The sequence below is a fragment of the Salmo trutta genome, chromosome 29 (assembly GCF_901001165.1).
Source record: "Salmo trutta chromosome 29, fSalTru1.1, whole genome shotgun sequence".
In the NCBI taxonomy this organism is placed as follows: Eukaryota; Metazoa; Chordata; class Actinopteri; order Salmoniformes; family Salmonidae; genus Salmo; species Salmo trutta.
In genome coordinates, this window is record NC_042985.1 from 36,155,247 (window position 1) to 36,173,493 (window position 18,247).

Here is an 18,247-nt window from a genome sequence, read left to right on the forward strand (position 1 = left end):
GGTCTATAAAATCTGCAAAATTACATATAACGTTATCGATATGTCAGTGTTTTATTATCAATAAAAACATATTACACGTTGTTTTGGAAACAATAATTACGTTCATTTGTTTGTTTATTTTAAAATAAAATCGAAACTGCGTCTCATATATTTTTGCTAGTTATCAGAAAAGTGACATGCGCAATGTACTTTGCGCAGACGAGTCACAACAACAACAACAAACGCCGGTAGGATTCAAATTCGACGTGTTTTTACAAATGCATGATATTTATAGTTCGTATTCTTCTAAGTTTGCACCATCTCGGGTTCACTGTTCCTAAAGAAATGTCTGATAAGGAGATTGCTAGGCTAGCTGGTTAGCTAGCTAGTAACGTTTGTATGGAAAACCAATCATTTTTATATCTAGTAGAGAAGCATATCATACCAGAACATAATATTGAAATAAATAGACCGTGCTGAAAAGACAAGGCTCTTTTTTGATGCATTCAACAATGCATTTCTCTTTTTGCCCCCTACAGAATATACATCAGTAGAAATGGCTATACAAATAGCCATCCTGGATTGTGATCTGCTGCTCCATGGTCGTGGACATAAAACTCTCGACAGGTTTGATATAGAGACCGTTTCAGACGAGTTCCTATTAACAACATTTGGATTCCCTCGAGATTTCATCTACTACCTGGTGGAGCTACTGCGTGACACTTTATCACGACGTACGCAACGCTCTCGAGCAATAAGCCCAGAAGTTCAGATTCTTGCTGCTTTAGGATTCTATACCTCAGGATCCTTCCAGACGAGGATGGGAGATGCCATTGGCATTAGCCAGGCTTCCATGAGTCGCTGTGTGACAAATGTAACCAAGGCACTGGTTGAGAAAGCTCCAGAGTGCATAGGATTCATGAGAGACGAAGCTACAAAACAGCAGTCCAAAGAGGAGTTTTTCAGGGTAGCGGGAATACCAAACGTCATTGGTGTTGTAGACTGTGCCCATATAGCCATTAAGGCACCCAATGCAGAGGATTCTTCATATGTCAATAAGAAAGGCTTCCATTCAATTAACTGCCAACTTGTGTGTGATGCCAGGGGACTTTTGCTCAGTGCAGAGACTAACTGGCCTGGCAGCTTACAGGATAATTGCATATTTAAGCAATCTTCAGTGTACAAGGAATTGGAAGAACAGGAAAATCATGAAGGCTGGTTTTTAGGTAATATAGCTCATAATCCTCCATTTAAACTTTCATTGTTGAAAATACAATTTTTAAAAAACTAATTATTTTGCTCTTCAAGCCTCCCTCTTTCATAATGTCTAACCTAGCCAAGTCTTGTCTTGTAGGAGACTGCCGCTATCCTTTAAAGAAATGGCTGATGACACCTGTCCAGTACCCAGAAACTTCAGCAGACTTTCAATACAACCTGGCTCACACTGCCACTCATGAGATTGTGGACCGCACGTTCAGGGCCATTCAAACCCGTTTCCGTTGCCTGGATGGGTCCAAAGGCTACCTTCAGTACTCACCTGAGAAGTGCTCTCACATCATTCTGGCCTGCTGTGTCTTGCACAACGTGTCATTGCAATCAGGCTTGGATGCCTGGACGTTTGAGAGGACTGATATACCAGACCAGTCGGAGGAGGGCAGTTGTAAGCCAGAGGCTATGGACTCAGAGGCAGTCCGAATCCGCCAGGAGCTCATTCTTAGTCACTTCAGCTAGGTCTGCATGCTCAGAATCAACGTGGGAAACACTGTATGGTTCACAGAGACACTGCCTGCAATAGAGAAGTGGTTGACACCAGATTCTGTATAAGCAGAATAATGGAGGTGTATATGTACAGTGCCTTCAGAAAGTATTCATACCCCTTGACTTATTCCACATTTTGTTGGGTTAAATTGATAATTTTTCTCACACGTCTACACACAATACCCCATAATGAGAAAGTGAAAACATGTTTTTAGAAATGTTTGCGAATTTATTTAAAATGAAATTTGTTTCCAAAAAAACTCCTTATTCCTTTCCGAAGACAAGCATACCCATAACATGATGCAGCCACCACCGTGCTTGAAAATATGGTGGTACTCAGTGATGTGTTGTGTTGGTTTTCCCCCAACATAATGCTTTGTACTCAGGACATAGTCTATTTCTTTGACACATAGTTTGTAGTTTTATGTTAGTGCATTATTGCAAACAGGATGCATGTTTTTGGAATATTTGTATTCTGTACAGGCTTCCTTCTTTTCACTCTCATTTATCTTAGTATTGTGGAGTAACTACATTGTGTTTGATCCATCCTCAGTTTTCTTCAATCACAGCAATTAAACTCTGTAACTGTTTTAAAGTCACTATTGGCCTCATGGTGAAATTCCTGAGCGGTTTCCTTCCTCTCCGGCAACTGAGTTAGGAAGGACGCCTGTATCTTTGTAGTGACTGGGTGTATTGATATACCATCCAAAGTGTAATTAAAAACTTCACCATGCTCAAAGGGATATTCAATGTCTATTTTTTTTTTTTTTATACCCATCTACCAACAGGTGCCCTTCTTTGCGAGGCATTGGAAAACCTCCCTGGTCTTTGTGGTAGAATCTCTGTTTGAAATTAACTGCTCAACTGAGGGACCTTACAGATAATTATATGTAAAGAGATTAAGTAGTCATTCAAACGTCATGTTAACCACTATTATTGCACACAGAGTGAATCCAGCAACTTATTATGTGGCTTGTTAAGCAAATGTTTACTCCTGAACTTATTTAGGCTTTCCATAACAAACAGGTTGAACACTTATTGACTCAAGACATTTCAGATTTTCATTTTTAATGAATGTGTAAAAAATTCTAAAAACATAATTCCACTTCGACATTATGGGGTATTGTGTGTAGGCCAGTGACACAAAATGTCGATTTAATCAATTTGAAATTCAAGCAGTAACACAGCAAAATGTGGAAAAAATCAAGGGGTGTGAATACTTTCTGAAGGCACTATGTATTTGCAGACACGTGAATTGTCTGCAAGAGTGCGTGGTGTGGTGTGCAAGATTTATATGCTCCAAATAATACATGTGTACATGCCTGTTTAATTTATTTTACTCTTTATAACCAACATTTTCTTCAAATCGGATCAGAGATACGCATAACTATGCACAACTATGTAAATAACGAAACAGTTTAAAGTTAATTCCAAAAACGGTTTGATAGGAAGTTCATTAGCCATTTCAAAGGTTTGTTTGAGTTAACGGTGTAAAGACCAAGATGTCTCCGTCGCATAGCATGCTTAACCATCAACAGCAATAAATCCAATACATTTAATGAGACTTGGAAGGGGCACGCCTTAAAAAATAAGAAATTGTTTCATTTTGAAAAGGGAAACTAAAGGCAATGGATGGACTGAACTGTGAGCTGAAAACCTGAGCAAGTGATGGAGAACAAACATATTTTTGTCTCCCAACATCTTATTGAGTAATTGGAGAACCAGACATAGCGAAGTGAGTGAGTAAGGATATACAATATTTCATATACTCGTAAAATGACATCCAGTGTTTGTTGCACGGTTTTAAAAATGAAACAATATGCATGAACAGACGTAGTAGGAGTTCTCAGAACTGTACTGAATCCTGGTTTTGAACTAATTCTTGTTGACTAAAGAAAACCGTTGTCAACAAATTTAGACGAGCTGTGATTATTTGTAAAGTAAATTCATACATGTTTTAGTATTTATAAAGAACGAATCAACATAACTCATTGGTTGAAATTGTCGATGGGGCATGCAATTGATTTGTATTGTTATAACGATGTAGCCAACCACACAATTTAACTTTTTCGCAAGCACCAACAGATGACCACACAATTTGAAATAGAGAGCAATAACTTGTTGTATGTTTTAGATATTGATACAATGCAGCCTGTTTTTAATACACCATCCAAGCCATGACCGATTCTGGACAGTCAAGAAAAATGTCACGGGCAAAGTTGGTGATACTTGGACGAGACAACTGTGGAAAGACAGGTATTGAAACAAATGTTTAAGTGGAGACTGATGGCTTAAATTGAGTGTGAAATTGTATGGCACATCCAGGGCTGACTTAAAAAAAAACATATCTGCAATACAAAAATTAATGTAAAATAATAATACTATAAATTGTTGATACTATGTTAATTTACTATGATGTTTACTATGCTATTTACTAATTTTTACTATCAGTAGCCTAGGCTTAACTAACGTGGGGAGGTATATGCAAGGGGAAATATTTAAAATACCTGAGTGCTCATGGTCTGCTTTGTTTTAACTGCAGCCCTGTGTGTTAGATTCATCACCAAGCGGTTCATAGGAGAGTATGACCATAAAAAGGGTAAAGACATACTGCATCTAATTTTACTGTCCCGTATTGAAGTTGCCACTTGACTATATTAGGCTGACAGCATTCTGTCTGTGGTGTTCTCATACAGAAGTAACTTACAGGTGTCGGAAAACTGTCGACAAGGAAACCATCGATTTGGAGATATTGGACACAGCCAACAAGGTACTATCCACAGACTGAGGTCATCATGCCCTCTGCTTTAATTTGACCTCAGAATTCAGTCTATATTTTACTGTTTTGGGGGATTTGTTTCTCTTTGCCCTTGTGTCAGACCTCTATAAACCCAAAGAGGAAGATGACTCTCAGGCTCAGACAACAACCAGACCCCCATACCATTCCTTTCAAGTCTGTTTTCTTGAATCATGGTGTCTTGGACATAATATCAACAATGTTGACGTTGATCAAATATAATGGTACTGAGGACAAGAAACATCTGATGCGACAATGAAAATAACAGGCAAGGCCATTTGAGTGGATTAAATATCCCATCTACTGTCAGTAGTTTTGAATGAAGATTAAACAAAGGAGTAAACAGCCATCTCATCACTTAACAAGGTCAAGGACATGGTATGTGCACATCCTGCAAAAAAATGTTCCAGGTGCTTGATTTAAACAAACAATTGTAGAGAACGAAACAAACTGGCATATGTTCCCAAAAGTGCTATGTCCCTGCTAGAGTCTAAATGTTGCCATGAACAGACCACTTTTGAGAGCATGAAACCAGTGTACAGATGTATTTTGTTCTTTATTAAATGAAAACTCAACCTTTGTGGTCCCACCCATATCTATTGCTATCTCTCTCTCTCTCTCTCTGCAGGAGTGTTTGGGTTCTGCAGCACCTTCTCTGGAGAGTTCCATTAAATGGGGCGATGGTTTCCTTATTATGTATTCCATTACAGACCGGAGCAGCTTTGAGTCTGTCTCACACTTAAAGAGGCTTATTGATCATGTCAAGCAGACCCTAGGTGAGACAGCCATTTTGACCAGTGGAAACACCAGGAAAGGGCAATCAAATAGAGTCTGGGTGGAGGGCATCTCATTATTGTAGAGGTTGCATCTAAGAGGCTATAGGCTAGTCCAGCTATCCTTTCATTGAAGGGTATTCTGCTTTTGTATAATGTTTGTCAAATTTATCATAATGATTCCATTAAATCACTCACGACCAGGGGAACTGGTTTAATCAAGGCTGTGTTAAGCTGAGTTTGACTGCTTACCAGTGGCGGTTCTAGACCATTTCAACTGGGGGGGCCAAGCTAGGGCCAGTTGTACTGTTAGAGGGGCCAGTTACATTAGACATTATTGTTGTCATATCGTTTTCTTCACTGCATTGCAGGTATTAGCAGGCAAAAGACCATGTTCCGCGTTGCCACTATCTAATAACGGATGTAAAAAAAGAACGATAGCAAAAATTAGTTATGTAAACATTATTTCATACTCCACATTTAGGGGGGCCACAAGGGGGTCCAAAATTGTTGTCACAGGGGCACTGGCCCCCCTGGCCCTCCCCCAGGACAGCTAGTGCTGCTTACTGCTTTTGCTGTAATAAAAGACTGAATCCACTGTTAAACACCAGTACAGTGAATCCACGAGGCAAGGTTTATAAAACAGTAGGTCTGCTTATTGTAACTGCAAACGTTATGTGGTGGTTGTCTTTTCTCAGTTGTCACTTTTACGACAGCGCATAGCCTCAAATTCCTTACAAGATATACAATCTTAAACAAGATCATCTCTGTCTGTTTTGTGTATTTTGTGTGAGTTTTGTATCCCTTTAATAGGTTTCTAATCTCTGTTTTATGCTCTTTCATCAGGCATACCTACTGTAATAGTAGCGAATAAATGTGACATGGAGAATGGAAGGGTGGTGCGGACAGAAGAAGGAAAGGCCCTTGCCAGTGATCTGAGGTGACATTCCATTTGGTTATATTCTAAATAATCTTGGAACCCTGAATCATATTACATTCTGAAGATGCGTGAAGTAAGATGTAGTAAAAGTTTTTGCCAACACAAGTGAATTAAAATATTATTCAGCCAGAGGTGAATGATCCATGCTGGAAAACCATTTATTTGTCCCTCAACCATATCCATACATTAAATTGACCAGTTGCCAATGTCCAATTGTTTCCAGTGGGTGATGAGGAATGGAGAACTTATCTTTAGCCTCTTGTGTATGTTCAGGTGCAGCTTCTTTGAGTTGTCTGTGGCGGAGTGTTCTGTGGCTGTGGAGTTAGCGGTTGAGAAGTTGGTACGAGAGGTGCGTCTGGAGTACCAGCGCCACCTACTGGCCATGGACAAACGCTCACGCATGCTCCAGATGAGGCATGCACTGAGCCGCAAGCTTACCCGCAGCAAGACCATGCAGTGGTGACCAAGGCAGTTCAGTCTGGCCCCCTGAGCACAGGCCTGAAGATCTACTTAGCCAACGCTGTTATCTTCATCTGCGTTATGCTTTAAGTTGACAGCGAGAGGTCAGTGGCTAGTTTCCTTATAAAAAGCACACAGAAGTTGGAGAAGAACACATAATGGACAGCATTACACAGAAATGATATATATATATACACATTGTGTGTCTATGGCTACATATTTGGTTAATGCACAATTGCATAAGGGTTCACACAGCTTTGATATGGCATTTGACAACATCAATGGGAGTTTGAAAGAAAGCAGCTGAAAATGGATCGGAAGTTGCACTTTGACCAGGAGGTATTATCTCTTACTACCACCTGTTTGACATTGAATTATGGGTAACTCCATTATTAAAAACATTAGACATCCTTGAGTGTAAACTGAAATGTTATTTTGTTAGACATTTTGGTGTCTACGGTGTTTATAAGGAGAACTGTCACACACTAAATCTTGATGGCTGTTTATAAAATCAGGATATATTTTTTCAGAGAGAAGAGAAGTCACAATTACAACTTTGTAATTTTATTTAAAAATGGTCAAATAAATAAATACAAATTGATCGAATGCTCCAAAAATCTTGACTTACTCTGACACCGCAATGGAATTTGCCAAACACTGCATACAAATAGCTACATAAAATAACTAAAGTACAGGAAAGAGGTAAAGGAAATCAGTGGATCACAGGCAACAAAAAGAATTGGTAACAAAACCGTAGTCAAAAATAAAGAAATACTTCTTTAAAAAAACGGTGAAAAAATACAACTGACAAATATTACAAGAGAGTATGCAGTTTGTGTAATAAACCATTTACACTATATTCGGCACAGTAGTGCCTTTGACTTGCTTGATTTGCTACAATGCATCTTAACAAAAAGAGGAAGAATACTTTACGTTGAGAAAAAGCCTTCTAAATGAATGAAATGATATGAGTGCATGAAGTTAGAGGTGGGACAGTGGTTACAAGAAAGGGGGGGTCTCCATAGTGATTGCAATGAAATGCAACTAGAATACTTGAAGGCCACAGATGTGACATGATATAGCATGAGAACAGCTGTTTTCAGAACTAATCAAGATATGCAGAGAATCGAAGGTAATACACTGGTATGGATGAAGAATCTACTCAATATTGGCTTCCTAATTGGTTGCTCTCGTTGTGAATATTATTTAGCTGGTGTACATCATAAATGGGAAATTAAAAAAAGGCTTTAAAATCATTCTTTGGATATTAATGTTGTTTCCATTTTTTTTTTTTTACCACAACATGACAACATGACATTTCTTTCACAGCACAAAGCACTACACAATATTTGAGTTGGCCATACCACATCCTCCCCTATTTCCCTTCCTAAATCAGAAAATAAAAACAATTACGCCCATAATATTCAGCACTTTGCCTTCAAAGTTATGATCCAATAAAAGTCACTAATTGATAGGAATATTTCATTTCCTACACGAGTAATTGGGGTACGTATACAGTACACAAAACATTTAATTGTACAGCTGTAGTTTTCAATATGCTGCTGTAACACTCTACATTAAGGTAGCCTATACCCTTCATCACTGGTCTATAAAGTGTTACTTATTAGTTATAATGGGTTATAAACTAAAATCGATAAACTACTAAATAAAAGTCTATAAACTACTTATACATATTTTATGAAAGGCACCTTAAAGTAAAGTGTTACCGAGGTTGGAAAGGGCGAAATTCTGTTCTAAATATATGAAAAGTAGGAATGGTTTTTATAAGTATAATCATGTCCATACAATCTATTTGCATATGTAGGCATAGATTTGTTGAGGTTTTGACAGCTGTAGTTTTGTTGTTGGGATCACCATGCTGAGCACAGATAGGGGAGTGTATTTGCTGAGAGCCTTATTGTTTCTATTGCGTTATTGAGGCACTGAGAGCCACATTGTCTAAGCTTCTGCACCAAAAGGTCCAATGAAATACATAACAAAAAAAGGATTATAAAAATACGATGAAGAATAAAATGTAAATGATTTAACAATATTCTGGAAATATTTCAAAAGCTTGGAAATCAGGCCCTAATTATACATATTCATGGTTAAGTGTGTGTCATCACTGCTGTCACTTTTATCATTTGCATCTTGCCCTGTGAAGATGGCAAATGTACAGCCAGGAGAGACCTAAAGGATATAACGCTGTTGAGTGTTCAACCAAAGGTGTATTATAATATTTGCTAATTGCTTGTATTTGAGGGACTTGGTAGAGGGAAAACTCAAATAGTAGTTCAAATCACAATCCTTATTTTTCATACACTGGCAAGTCAAGTCAAAACTAAATCAGAACTCTCTTATATGATGGCTCAGAGCAACTGAGCCCTTGTGAAAACAATAGATTCCAATTTTAGCCTATCATTTCAGTTCTGTGCAAAGAGAAGTAGATTTCCTGAAGTGGTTCATCACAAATAGACAATATTTCCATAATTCACAGAATTTTTGTTGTGACACTCAAACGAGACCAACAATACACCAAACACAGTTTCTTCACAAGGAGCAAGAATTTCTTAAGGCAATTGCTATACGATGACAAGTACTGCAGGCCAAAAGGAAGAGTGGCCTCAACACAAGACATTGGACTGGGCCATCACTTATTCTTTAACTAATGCTTTCCTTTCGATCTGGCTACAGATTCAAATCGCTTTGCATCTTCTCTTGTGCTTTCCAGTTAATTGCATTATTATGCAGATTTTTTATTTTTATTTTTTCAAACTTAATCTGTCTAAAACACGGTTGGTCATTTCATGTCAGAGAAAATATGAAAGCCTTCAAACTCTCTAGAAAAAGGCACCCCGGGGGAACCCGTACCGTATGGTGTAGTACAGCAAGTAGGCTGTGATGAAAGGATATGTTTACTGGCAACCTATTCCTTCATTTCCATTTAAATGTCCCTACTTTCTCAAGTGTTTCACAACTAATATATCTACATATCATTGCAACTAAGGACTTAAACATGTAAAATGGCAGGTTCTAAACAAAAGCTACACATACTGTACAAAAGTGTAAAATGAAAAGTGACTTGTGAGTGTTGTGGTGTAAAATATAAAGAATGAAAATGTTCATATTTACTTTAGACATGTTTATGGCAGGATGAGGGTGTGTGGTTTGGTTCCAGTTTATTTTGCCAACAAGTTTGTGCTTTTCCTACAGGGTTCCTGACAGTTTCTCCAAACAGCATTCGGAACAATGTCATTGCCACACTCTCTTTTGTATGCATGTAACGGCCATGCAAAATTTGTGCCTATCTATGGGGACTCCTAATTGAAACCTTAAAAAAATTATATAAGAAAATAGGACTGTTTCCCTGCTGTATTTGGATACAATAGCATTTGGCAGTTATGAATTCAGCATATTGAATGATAATTCAATTGCAAGGAACATCAAAAAAGAAAGAAAGCTATTTACAAAGTATTTTCCAGTTCTAATATATCTCATAAGAAACCAAAGTAATGCGAAACAGAAAAGCACTTTTGAAGAAGCATATCTCAATGTTTGAAAACTAGGAAGAACTGAATATAAACAGATTCCCCCAGAATAAATTGTTAGTTTCCTTCAGCAACAGATCCCAGGGGCATAACAAACGGACACAAAAAAACCTCTCAGACAATATCTGAACTGATAGTTGCTAAATCCCCATGCATGCCTAGAGCTGCATTCACATGGCCTCTATCATTCAAATGGAATATTGATGCAGCCGCTTTCGTGCCATGTCTCTGAATGTATCACTCAACAAATTGGTCAATCATATTCTCAACAAGCAAAAAGGAATGCTAGGTTCAGCCACAATGGAAAATGGACAACGCAACACAAGTCATGATAAGGTGACCTTGAAAAGAAAAACACCTCCAATGTCAATGAAGCATGCAATGAGTCCATGTGATGCAGCTGAAGACCACAGATCTTAAGCCGAATGCTGGGCTCCTCCCACTGTAGCCGGTCTGTCTGGCTGTCTGTTGGGCAGCACTGAGGTGACAGTGGATACAACTTGAACGCGAGGCTAACCCCTATGCTGATCCATCATCGGTCCTGTGATGTTACTTTAAGCTGTATTGTCAGTGTTTTTGGTGGTTGTAATGGGGCAGGTGGGATAGATGGATGGAGGTGAGCTGGAGCTCCTGTAAGACAAAAAGTGTGATTTGGGACTAATCATATCCCTCAGGCAATACTTTATAGTGATTTTCAAAACTCTTGACAAATACTGCAGCAAACAAAAACCTCGTCCCCTGGTAGTTTTTAAATTCCAAATGGCTGTTATGGTGTTTTGGTTGATCCAATTGTTTCTGGTGTGGTGTAGGTGGTGGATCTTCAGGCGAGCGGGCAGGTCTTGTCTTTGGACATCTCGGATCCATCTCCCCTGAAGCTGCAGACTAAGACACCCTAAGAAACCATCCCCACAAAGTGACGCCATGGCGACTATTGGAGGCACACATTGGTGTGATGTTTATTACTATTAACAATATCCTTATTAGTAAGAGCGTCAATATCATCAGACTTGAATAATAATCTTTGACCTCGATTGGCATCCCACTGGTACATAAGTCACCCTCCTTCGTCCCTTTCCATTTCTCGTTCCGATACTCATAACGCATGTCCTCTCAGACAATCCGATAATACACAACTACAATAACAACGACCCAAAAAATATATATGTTGGTGTGTGTTAATCGATTGGCAACTTCATGGGGTGCTTTATCTTTTTCTTTCCCTCTCTTTGGGGGTTCCTGTTCCTGTCCCTGGACTTGGTGGGTGGGTGGGTGTTATTTGGCCCCCTCTGCTACATCCACAAGGGCCGGTGCTATAGTCTGGGGAGGCTCTAAGGTTTTGCCAAGGCTGCTGCTGTTGAGGTTGTCAATCTCTTTAACGTCCTCTTTCTTCTCTTCCTCCTCTGTCGCCCCGTCCGTGTTGTTGTTCAGGTCGTCACCGCTATTGTTAGTCATGTTCTTGTGATCCTCAGGACTTGTGTCGTCCGTGTGGTCAGCACTGGCACAGTCTGTTCCTCCATTTGTCATGCTGGTCTGGACCGCTGGCGGCGAGACCTCGGGGGATGGGCAGAAGTTGATGCCCTGAATGAGACGCACCAGGCCCTTGACCTTCTCCAGGGAGTTGTGCATGTCCCTCTGACGGGCCAGGATAGTGTTCTTGTTCTCCATGCATTTCTTTAGAGGGAAATAGGGACAGACTCATTAGTAATTAACCGTCCAGTTCATGTACTGTTTCTGAGATGACTTCACATGCCTTCAGGGTTAGCCTCAGTGCCATGCAGTGTGATGCTTACTGTTATGGATTGGCTCAGCTGTTTGACCCTTTGTTCTAGCTGTTCTCTGTCCTGCTTCAGTTCCACGCTCCACTTCACCAGTTTCTGCTTCTCCTCCTCTTTAGCTGTCAGCCAGAAGACAGAGAAACCATTACAGTCAACACTAAGTGTTCATTATATTAACACAAATTCATTTGGAGGTAGCTCTTTTTAAGATCTGGCTTCTTCTATACCTGCTTTATATGCAATGTAGGAATGAACGATAGCAAGGGTTCCAGGCCATGGGATTGCCTCATCTTTCATCAAAATCTAAAGAAGAAAAAGAACAACATTTGAATCCATGTCAACAATAGGCTTAGTTCTGCTTCTTTTTTATAATGTTGTAATATCCATTCAACCATCAATTGTGTTTCAATAGTTTTTGGTGGATACAGGTGAGTGGAAATATACAGTATTATTCAAATACTGTGCTATATAATGTATGCTCCTCCCCAAAAATTGGGAAATTATATTATTTTATCAGAATAAAATTGCTCAGAGAAAGAGATTTTGTTTAACAAGTAATACTTTTCTTTCCTTTCAAAAAAGGTGTCGGTCAATATTATTGACACTCCTAAAGATTCTTAGAAATAAAGTAGTCAAAGCTTTGGTATTTTTTCCCATATTACTATTACTATATTACATGTGATTCTACAAACTTGTTGGATGCATTTGCAGTTAGTTTTGGTTGTTTCAGATTATTTTGTGCCCAATAGAAATTAATGGTAAATAATGTGTCATTTTGGAGTCACTTTTATTGTAAATAAGAATATAATGTTTCTAAACACTTCTACATTCATGTGGATGCTACCATGATTACGGATAATCCTGAATGAAATCGTCAATAATGATGAGTGAGAAAGTTACAGAGGGTCAAAGGTTATACATCCAACACATGCTAACCTTCCCTGTTATTGGTAATGGTGAGAGCATGTCTTTCAGGGTATGATCTCTGACCTTCTGAAACTTTATCACACATCATTATTCCCAGTAGCATCCACATTCATGTAAAAGTGTTTAGATATTCTATTGTTATTTTCAATAAAAGTGACTCCAAAATGACACAATACATCAATTACCATTCATTTGTATTTGGCACAAAATCATCTGAAACACAACCAAATGAACTGCAAATGCATCCAACAAGTTTGTAGTCACAAGCTTGATGTAGTCATTGCGTGCTATGAATATGGGACCAAATAATAACCTTTTGACCACGTTAATTCTACGAGAATTTATGGGTGTCAATCATTTTGACAACTACCTTTTTGAGAAAAAACATTATTACTTGGTGAACAACATTTTTCTCTAAACAATTGTGTTAGTATAAAAGAATATACTTTCCTTTTTTTTTTTTGCATAAAATATAGGTCAGTATTAGAATTATTTATTTTATACAGTCATTACTGCTCATCTTTATCAAGGCTGTCAACAATTTTGGACCGCACTGTATATACTTTAGTTGAAGTTGCCTGATATCTTCACCAACTTTCAGATGTTTATACAATCATGGCTCTGAACGCTGTTGTCAGGGATTTTAGGACAGAGAGACAAGGCCATGAATCAAATGATTATTGGTTACTGTAGGTTATCATACTGTATGTTATGGAAACATTGCACAGAGGGATATCAACGTAACACGTCCTCCCTTTCAACCAAGCTACCAAAAGCCCAGGGACACATATAGGGCCCCTGTGGAGCACTTCCACATCACACAAATCTTTCAGAGACCAGACGGGAAAAAACAACAACAAAAAAACAAGATGACAGCGCAAGAAGCATTTTGTACAAATAATGAAGTGAAATGCATGGTGGCTTTCTCATGCCTGTTGAAAACATTTGCTGGAGAACTCACAAAGCTAGGAACAGTCTTATTGCTCCGACACCCTACAATAAGACACGCTCTTGAGATTCCTGAGAGCACTAGGACAAGGTGGCATGAGTGGTTCACACTGAGGTTTTCACCTTCTAATATCTCACTCTTACAAACTGGCTTGGATAAACAGGGGTGGCTGTGGCTCAGCTGGAGCTTGTATTAGCTGCATTTAGTTTACAACTGGCCTGGGAACTGCTGGGGGAGCTTCTAAGTGGCTGAGACTGCAGGGACAGATGCTGCTGTTACCTGGTCGTGACATTTGGGGCAGATCCACATGCCCCTGGGAATGGTTTTCAAAGGTGGAGCGAGGCAGTCCAGATGGTAAACACGTGCACATGTGTCACACATGAGCAACTGACCACTGCGCCTGCACACAGTGCAGAAGTCCTCATGGATGTCTCCCTGTCAGGAAGAATTGCATCAATCAGTATTGTGGCCACTACGCCCAACCGATCATACCTGGATATGTGGGACTAGAGGAGAGGGAGTGGAACTTCACTGAATGACACCTGTCCAATCTGACTGTGCTTTCAAACTGTCCACATTGTAATTGTGTTTGTGGGCGCTGGGTGTTGTTCACACTCTCCAGTTTTCACTGGATGACCGCGAGTAATGTTGCTGGTCAAGGTACCCTACCAAACCCCAAACACCACTGTCAACAGCACTGATGTGTGATGCGTTGATCCAAACATCCTCAGCCAAAGTAGGGAGGGACTTTTCGCTTTGTAAGCTTATGGACACCAGGACACACATAGATTGTCACACATGAATGAATGATGGATGTAATGGCATGTAGGGTGTAAAAGTGAATGGATGTGGAAGGTTTCATGTTGTAAGGAGGGGTGGTCTGTCCTGAAACCATAGGGCCTCAGGGAGATACCACTGAGGGGGGATTTGGGGGGAGGCTTCCTCTAGTCCTGGTAGGTGCGGTGGGCTCTTCATCAGCTACTTACATCCCCGGAGCTGGGTCTAGGCAGAGGGAGGGTGTGGGGGTGGACGGGGAAGTGAGAGCCCCCCCTCTCTGGCCGGTGGTGGGCCGGGGAGGCGGAATGACTGCTGGTGGGGGATGTTGGGGTGTGAAGACCCAGCTCAGGAACACTGCTGTATTTGGGTGGGCGACCTGGGTGAGATGAGACACGACAAAACAAAACAAAAACAAAAGAAAGGAAAATGGGAGAACAAAATAAAAAAAAACATTCTCAGGACATACCTGTGACAAGGGGTCCTCATTGGCTAGCGCATAAGGAAGAGGAAGAGGAGGAGCACAGACAGAAGCGTTAGTACACAGCGAGGGGGAACAGCATGAAGTCGGGTAAAGAGGAAGGGTGAGCTGGGCAAAGCTGACAGTTAATTAGACAGTAGTTTCGGAGAACAAAGCGGGTCAAAGCAAGATATAAGCCACATTGTATCGACCCGCAGAGCAGAACTTTGTTGAAACAAATGTCAAATCTAATTATGTCAGCTATTATCGACATTATTTCAATGTACTATTTGAAACAATAGGTCAAATACAGCTACATTCAACATTGTCAGTCAGAACGTGGGAAGCAAATGCTTGGCTCATACGAGGATTAACTCTCCTACATCTTCTACTCACAAAACCGCAATGTACCACTAAACCTGTCACATAACAGGCCTCTTAAGTCTGTTACAAACAAACTAGCAGTGAGATCTGACTTGGCGTGCCATACTAGCCTGAAATCCTTAACCTGTTTTTGTTAACATTCCCCTCCATATACTCCGTGTCATGCTAAACACGACAAGGAGTGGCAAGGACTGGAATGATAACTGAAACAGACTGGTATCCAGGCTAATGCCATACCCATAGCATTCAGACAGAGACATGGCTCAAATCCACATGGGGTTTTGCTTGGTGGAGTCCTGGGGTGAGCACATACAGTATAGGCAGAGCAGAGCTGTGAGGCCATCCTCAACAATACATTCAGAGCAGGGTGGGTTGGGAAGGCATCTTAATGAGAGGGCAAAGAGAGCTGGTTAAGTAGCATGAATTACTGACAGGGCAAAAAGCACAGAGTCAAGTGGCATTAAAGCAGGAAATGCAAGGCAAAGAAAGAGCCAGCTACATTGCATTAGCATGACAGCGCAACCAAAATAGCTACCACAGTAAGTCTGTGATGGGACAGTATCACAGTACAACACAATGCTGTAAACTAGTCTCCACAGTTATGAGATATGACAGCAAAGCCTTCCTCCTGGTATTTGGGAGGCAGGCGTGCGGTCCAATTGACATGACGTTAACAAGGTTACAAGGTGGGACACTCCACACAACCCTGAGTAGCTAGGTGTTTCCATAACCTGACAAGAGATTCCTACTGACCTCTCTTCCTGGTGCCTTGGTGTAGAGGAGTGTTCAGGTATGTGACGCCGTTCTTCTTACGCTGTAAATATAGGTTGCGATTTACTACTTGGGTAGGGTTCTCTCACAGCAGAGCTAGAACGGGTACAGTATGGGGTCGGTTCCATTTCAATTCCAGTCAATTCAGAAAGTAAACCAAATTCCCATTCCAAATTCTCCCCATGGAAGAGAATTTGAATCGGAATATCAATGCACTTCCTGAATTGACTGGAATTTAAATGGAATTGAGCCCAACCCTGACAGTATCATCGTAATGCCATAATAATACGCTGAGTGGTCTATATACTGTACCTCCGGCTCAAACACTGCTCCACTGTATACTGGGTTTGCTGTCGTTCTCCGCTTACGTTCCTGCCTCCGACTCTGGATCTCTGCACAGGTATAGAATAGACCAGGTCTGTATGGACTATGGCCATATCTAATGTTACATTGTCCTCATGCAAGTTCAGACATTATTGTAAAAAAACATATACAGAACAGGGTGGGGGGGTGCTATGAAAAAGCAAAGCTCCATTTGGGTCTCCCAACCTTCCAGATGGTCATATGTCACAAGTCCCAAGGACACCATGAAGGCAAGTTTCTGTGGGAGAGAACAAGAAATCAAATGTTCATTCAAACGTGCCAGAAAACAAGATTGGCCCACAAAAGCTGACCGTATACTTTTATTTTCTTGTTTTCATTGCGTCTGGGTATAGAGTTTAGGCCCACCTGGGGGTTGTCCTCTCTTTTGTTCCTCAGCAGGGGTGGAGGGGTGCCTCTAGCGGTGTGTGAGGGGGAGGGGGGCGCACTGGCCGAGGTCTTCGGCTCTGTAACACCCCGAGCTTTAACAGTCTGGAGGACGGAAGTAACAGAGTTAGCCGCAGTCCCTCCACGGTGGGTGCTACGCCCCTTCGTGAGAGACCTCTCTCTCTCTCTCGACGAGAAAAACACACATTTTAAAACACACGGCAAACCAGGACAGAGGGATGTGATAACCTGGCTTATGGAGGTGGAGGACTCTCTATTCATTAATGTTATTGAGAGGTTATTGGGACGTCTTCCAATATTTCACCGTATGAATTCACTCTCTGGAAGAGAGTTGTGGCAGCCGCTCAAGTACCTATCCATGCACATCAACAATGCAGGGTGCCTATGCAGACCAAATTGAGTTAAGTAAGAAGCCTGTGATGAACACAAAATAGCAAGGCTAACAGCTGTGTGCTTCTTGGTTAAACAGCAATGAAAATGGTAATCCTACTACCGAAGGCCCTACTCAAAATATTACCTGGAAGCTAATAAGATTTCATTTGATTGGATCCTTTGAGATGAATGTAATTAAGACAAATCAAGTTCGCCCGCCCCCTCTTCGTCAGTCCCCCCGTCCCCGCTCTCACCTTGGTGTCAGGGCCGAGGCTTCTGATCTGAAGGGTCTGATGTGTTGCCAGGGGGGTGGTGGCCGTAATGGTGGCTGGCGAGGTGATGACGATGCCAGTCAGCTGGGCAGAGGGCAGGGTCTTGGTGATGCTGGCGCAGGGCTGGCCGTTTACAATGCGTACCTGGTGGATGGGCCCGGTGGTGGAGGCCAGTGAGGTGGAGGTCAGCTTGGTGGTCAACATGACAGGCCGCTGGAGGAGCTGAGGGGCAGCCAGCATGGGAGGAGGGGGCGCAGGGGCGATGGGCACCGTGGAAGTGGGTGTGGCTGGGTTTGGTCGGACCTGGTCCGCAATATAGACAGGAGGATAGTGAGTATACAGTATGTAAGGGCCAATGCCTTTTAAACAGAAAGAAAAAGTGCATATCCATTACCAGCATTGTCATTAACCCTCTGTAATCAACACACAAAGCAGCAACAACAGAGGGCATGCCACATTCACAACAAAGGTTAGCAGGAAGTGGGCTGGCCCTGGGCAGGTAGATTGAAGGAACAGCCAAAGCACGTGGTAAGGAACAACA

The 18,247-nt window shown here is 41.0% G+C and overlaps 3 protein-coding genes across 10 annotated transcripts in view; 2 read left to right on the forward strand and 1 right to left on the reverse strand.

Annotated features, from left to right (window-relative positions):
* The first annotated feature begins 169 nt into the window (after positions 1 to 169).
* On the forward strand, positions 170 to 2,276 carry harbi1 (harbinger transposase derived 1). 2 transcript variants are annotated; one of them, XM_029721995.1, is made up of 3 exons: positions 170 to 227; positions 519 to 1,205; positions 1,334 to 2,276. In XM_029721995.1, the coding sequence occupies exons 2-3, from the start codon at positions 536 to 538 to the stop codon at positions 1,708 to 1,710; spliced, it is 1,047 nt and encodes a 348-aa protein (XP_029577855.1). In that variant the 5' UTR covers positions 170 to 227; positions 519 to 535; the 3' UTR covers positions 1,711 to 2,276. The 2 variants fall into 2 exon arrangements, with proteins under 2 accessions (XP_029577855.1, XP_029577856.1); XM_029721996.1 differs by lacking the exon at positions 170 to 227 and having other exon boundaries at positions 421 to 1,205.
* A 608-nt stretch (positions 2,277 to 2,884) lies between these two features.
* On the forward strand, positions 2,885 to 7,962 carry LOC115167523 (ras-related and estrogen-regulated growth inhibitor). Of its 2 annotated transcripts, none has more exons than XM_029722004.1 (7): positions 2,885 to 3,472; positions 3,872 to 3,993; positions 4,280 to 4,336; positions 4,434 to 4,507; positions 5,163 to 5,310; positions 6,154 to 6,247; positions 6,521 to 7,962. In XM_029722004.1, exons 2-7 carry the CDS (start codon positions 3,915 to 3,917, stop codon positions 6,708 to 6,710), a joined length of 642 nt encoding a protein of 213 aa, XP_029577864.1. In that variant the 5' UTR covers positions 2,885 to 3,472; positions 3,872 to 3,914; the 3' UTR covers positions 6,711 to 7,962. The 2 variants fall into 2 exon arrangements, with proteins under 2 accessions (XP_029577864.1, XP_029577865.1); XM_029722005.1 differs by having other exon boundaries at positions 3,913 to 3,993.
* The window catches only part of LOC115167522 (PHD finger protein 21A), a 47,248-nt gene continuing 36,258 nt past the window's right edge, over positions 7,258 to 18,247 (reverse strand). For 4 of the 6 annotated variants that reach the window (XM_029721998.1, XM_029722000.1, XM_029721997.1 and 1 more), the window contains 10 exons: positions 17,689 to 18,009; positions 17,024 to 17,146; positions 16,844 to 16,895; positions 16,607 to 16,686; positions 16,277 to 16,337; positions 14,892 to 15,058; positions 14,185 to 14,340; positions 12,257 to 12,332; positions 12,045 to 12,148; positions 7,258 to 11,925 (listed from right to left, as the gene is read on the reverse strand). In XM_029721998.1, the coding sequence (XP_029577858.1) occupies positions 11,527 to 11,925; positions 12,045 to 12,148; positions 12,257 to 12,332; positions 14,185 to 14,340; positions 14,892 to 15,058; positions 16,277 to 16,337; positions 16,607 to 16,686; positions 16,844 to 16,895; positions 17,024 to 17,146; positions 17,689 to 18,009 (1,539 nt within the window). In that variant the 3' untranslated portion in view covers positions 7,258 to 11,526. Of the gene's footprint in view, positions 11,926 to 12,044; positions 12,149 to 12,256; positions 12,333 to 14,184; positions 14,341 to 14,891; positions 15,059 to 15,148; positions 15,172 to 16,276; positions 16,338 to 16,606; positions 16,687 to 16,843; positions 16,896 to 17,023; positions 17,147 to 17,688; positions 18,010 to 18,247 lie in introns of all 6 variants that reach the window. The other 2 variants (XM_029722001.1, XM_029722002.1) reach the window with 2 other exon arrangements.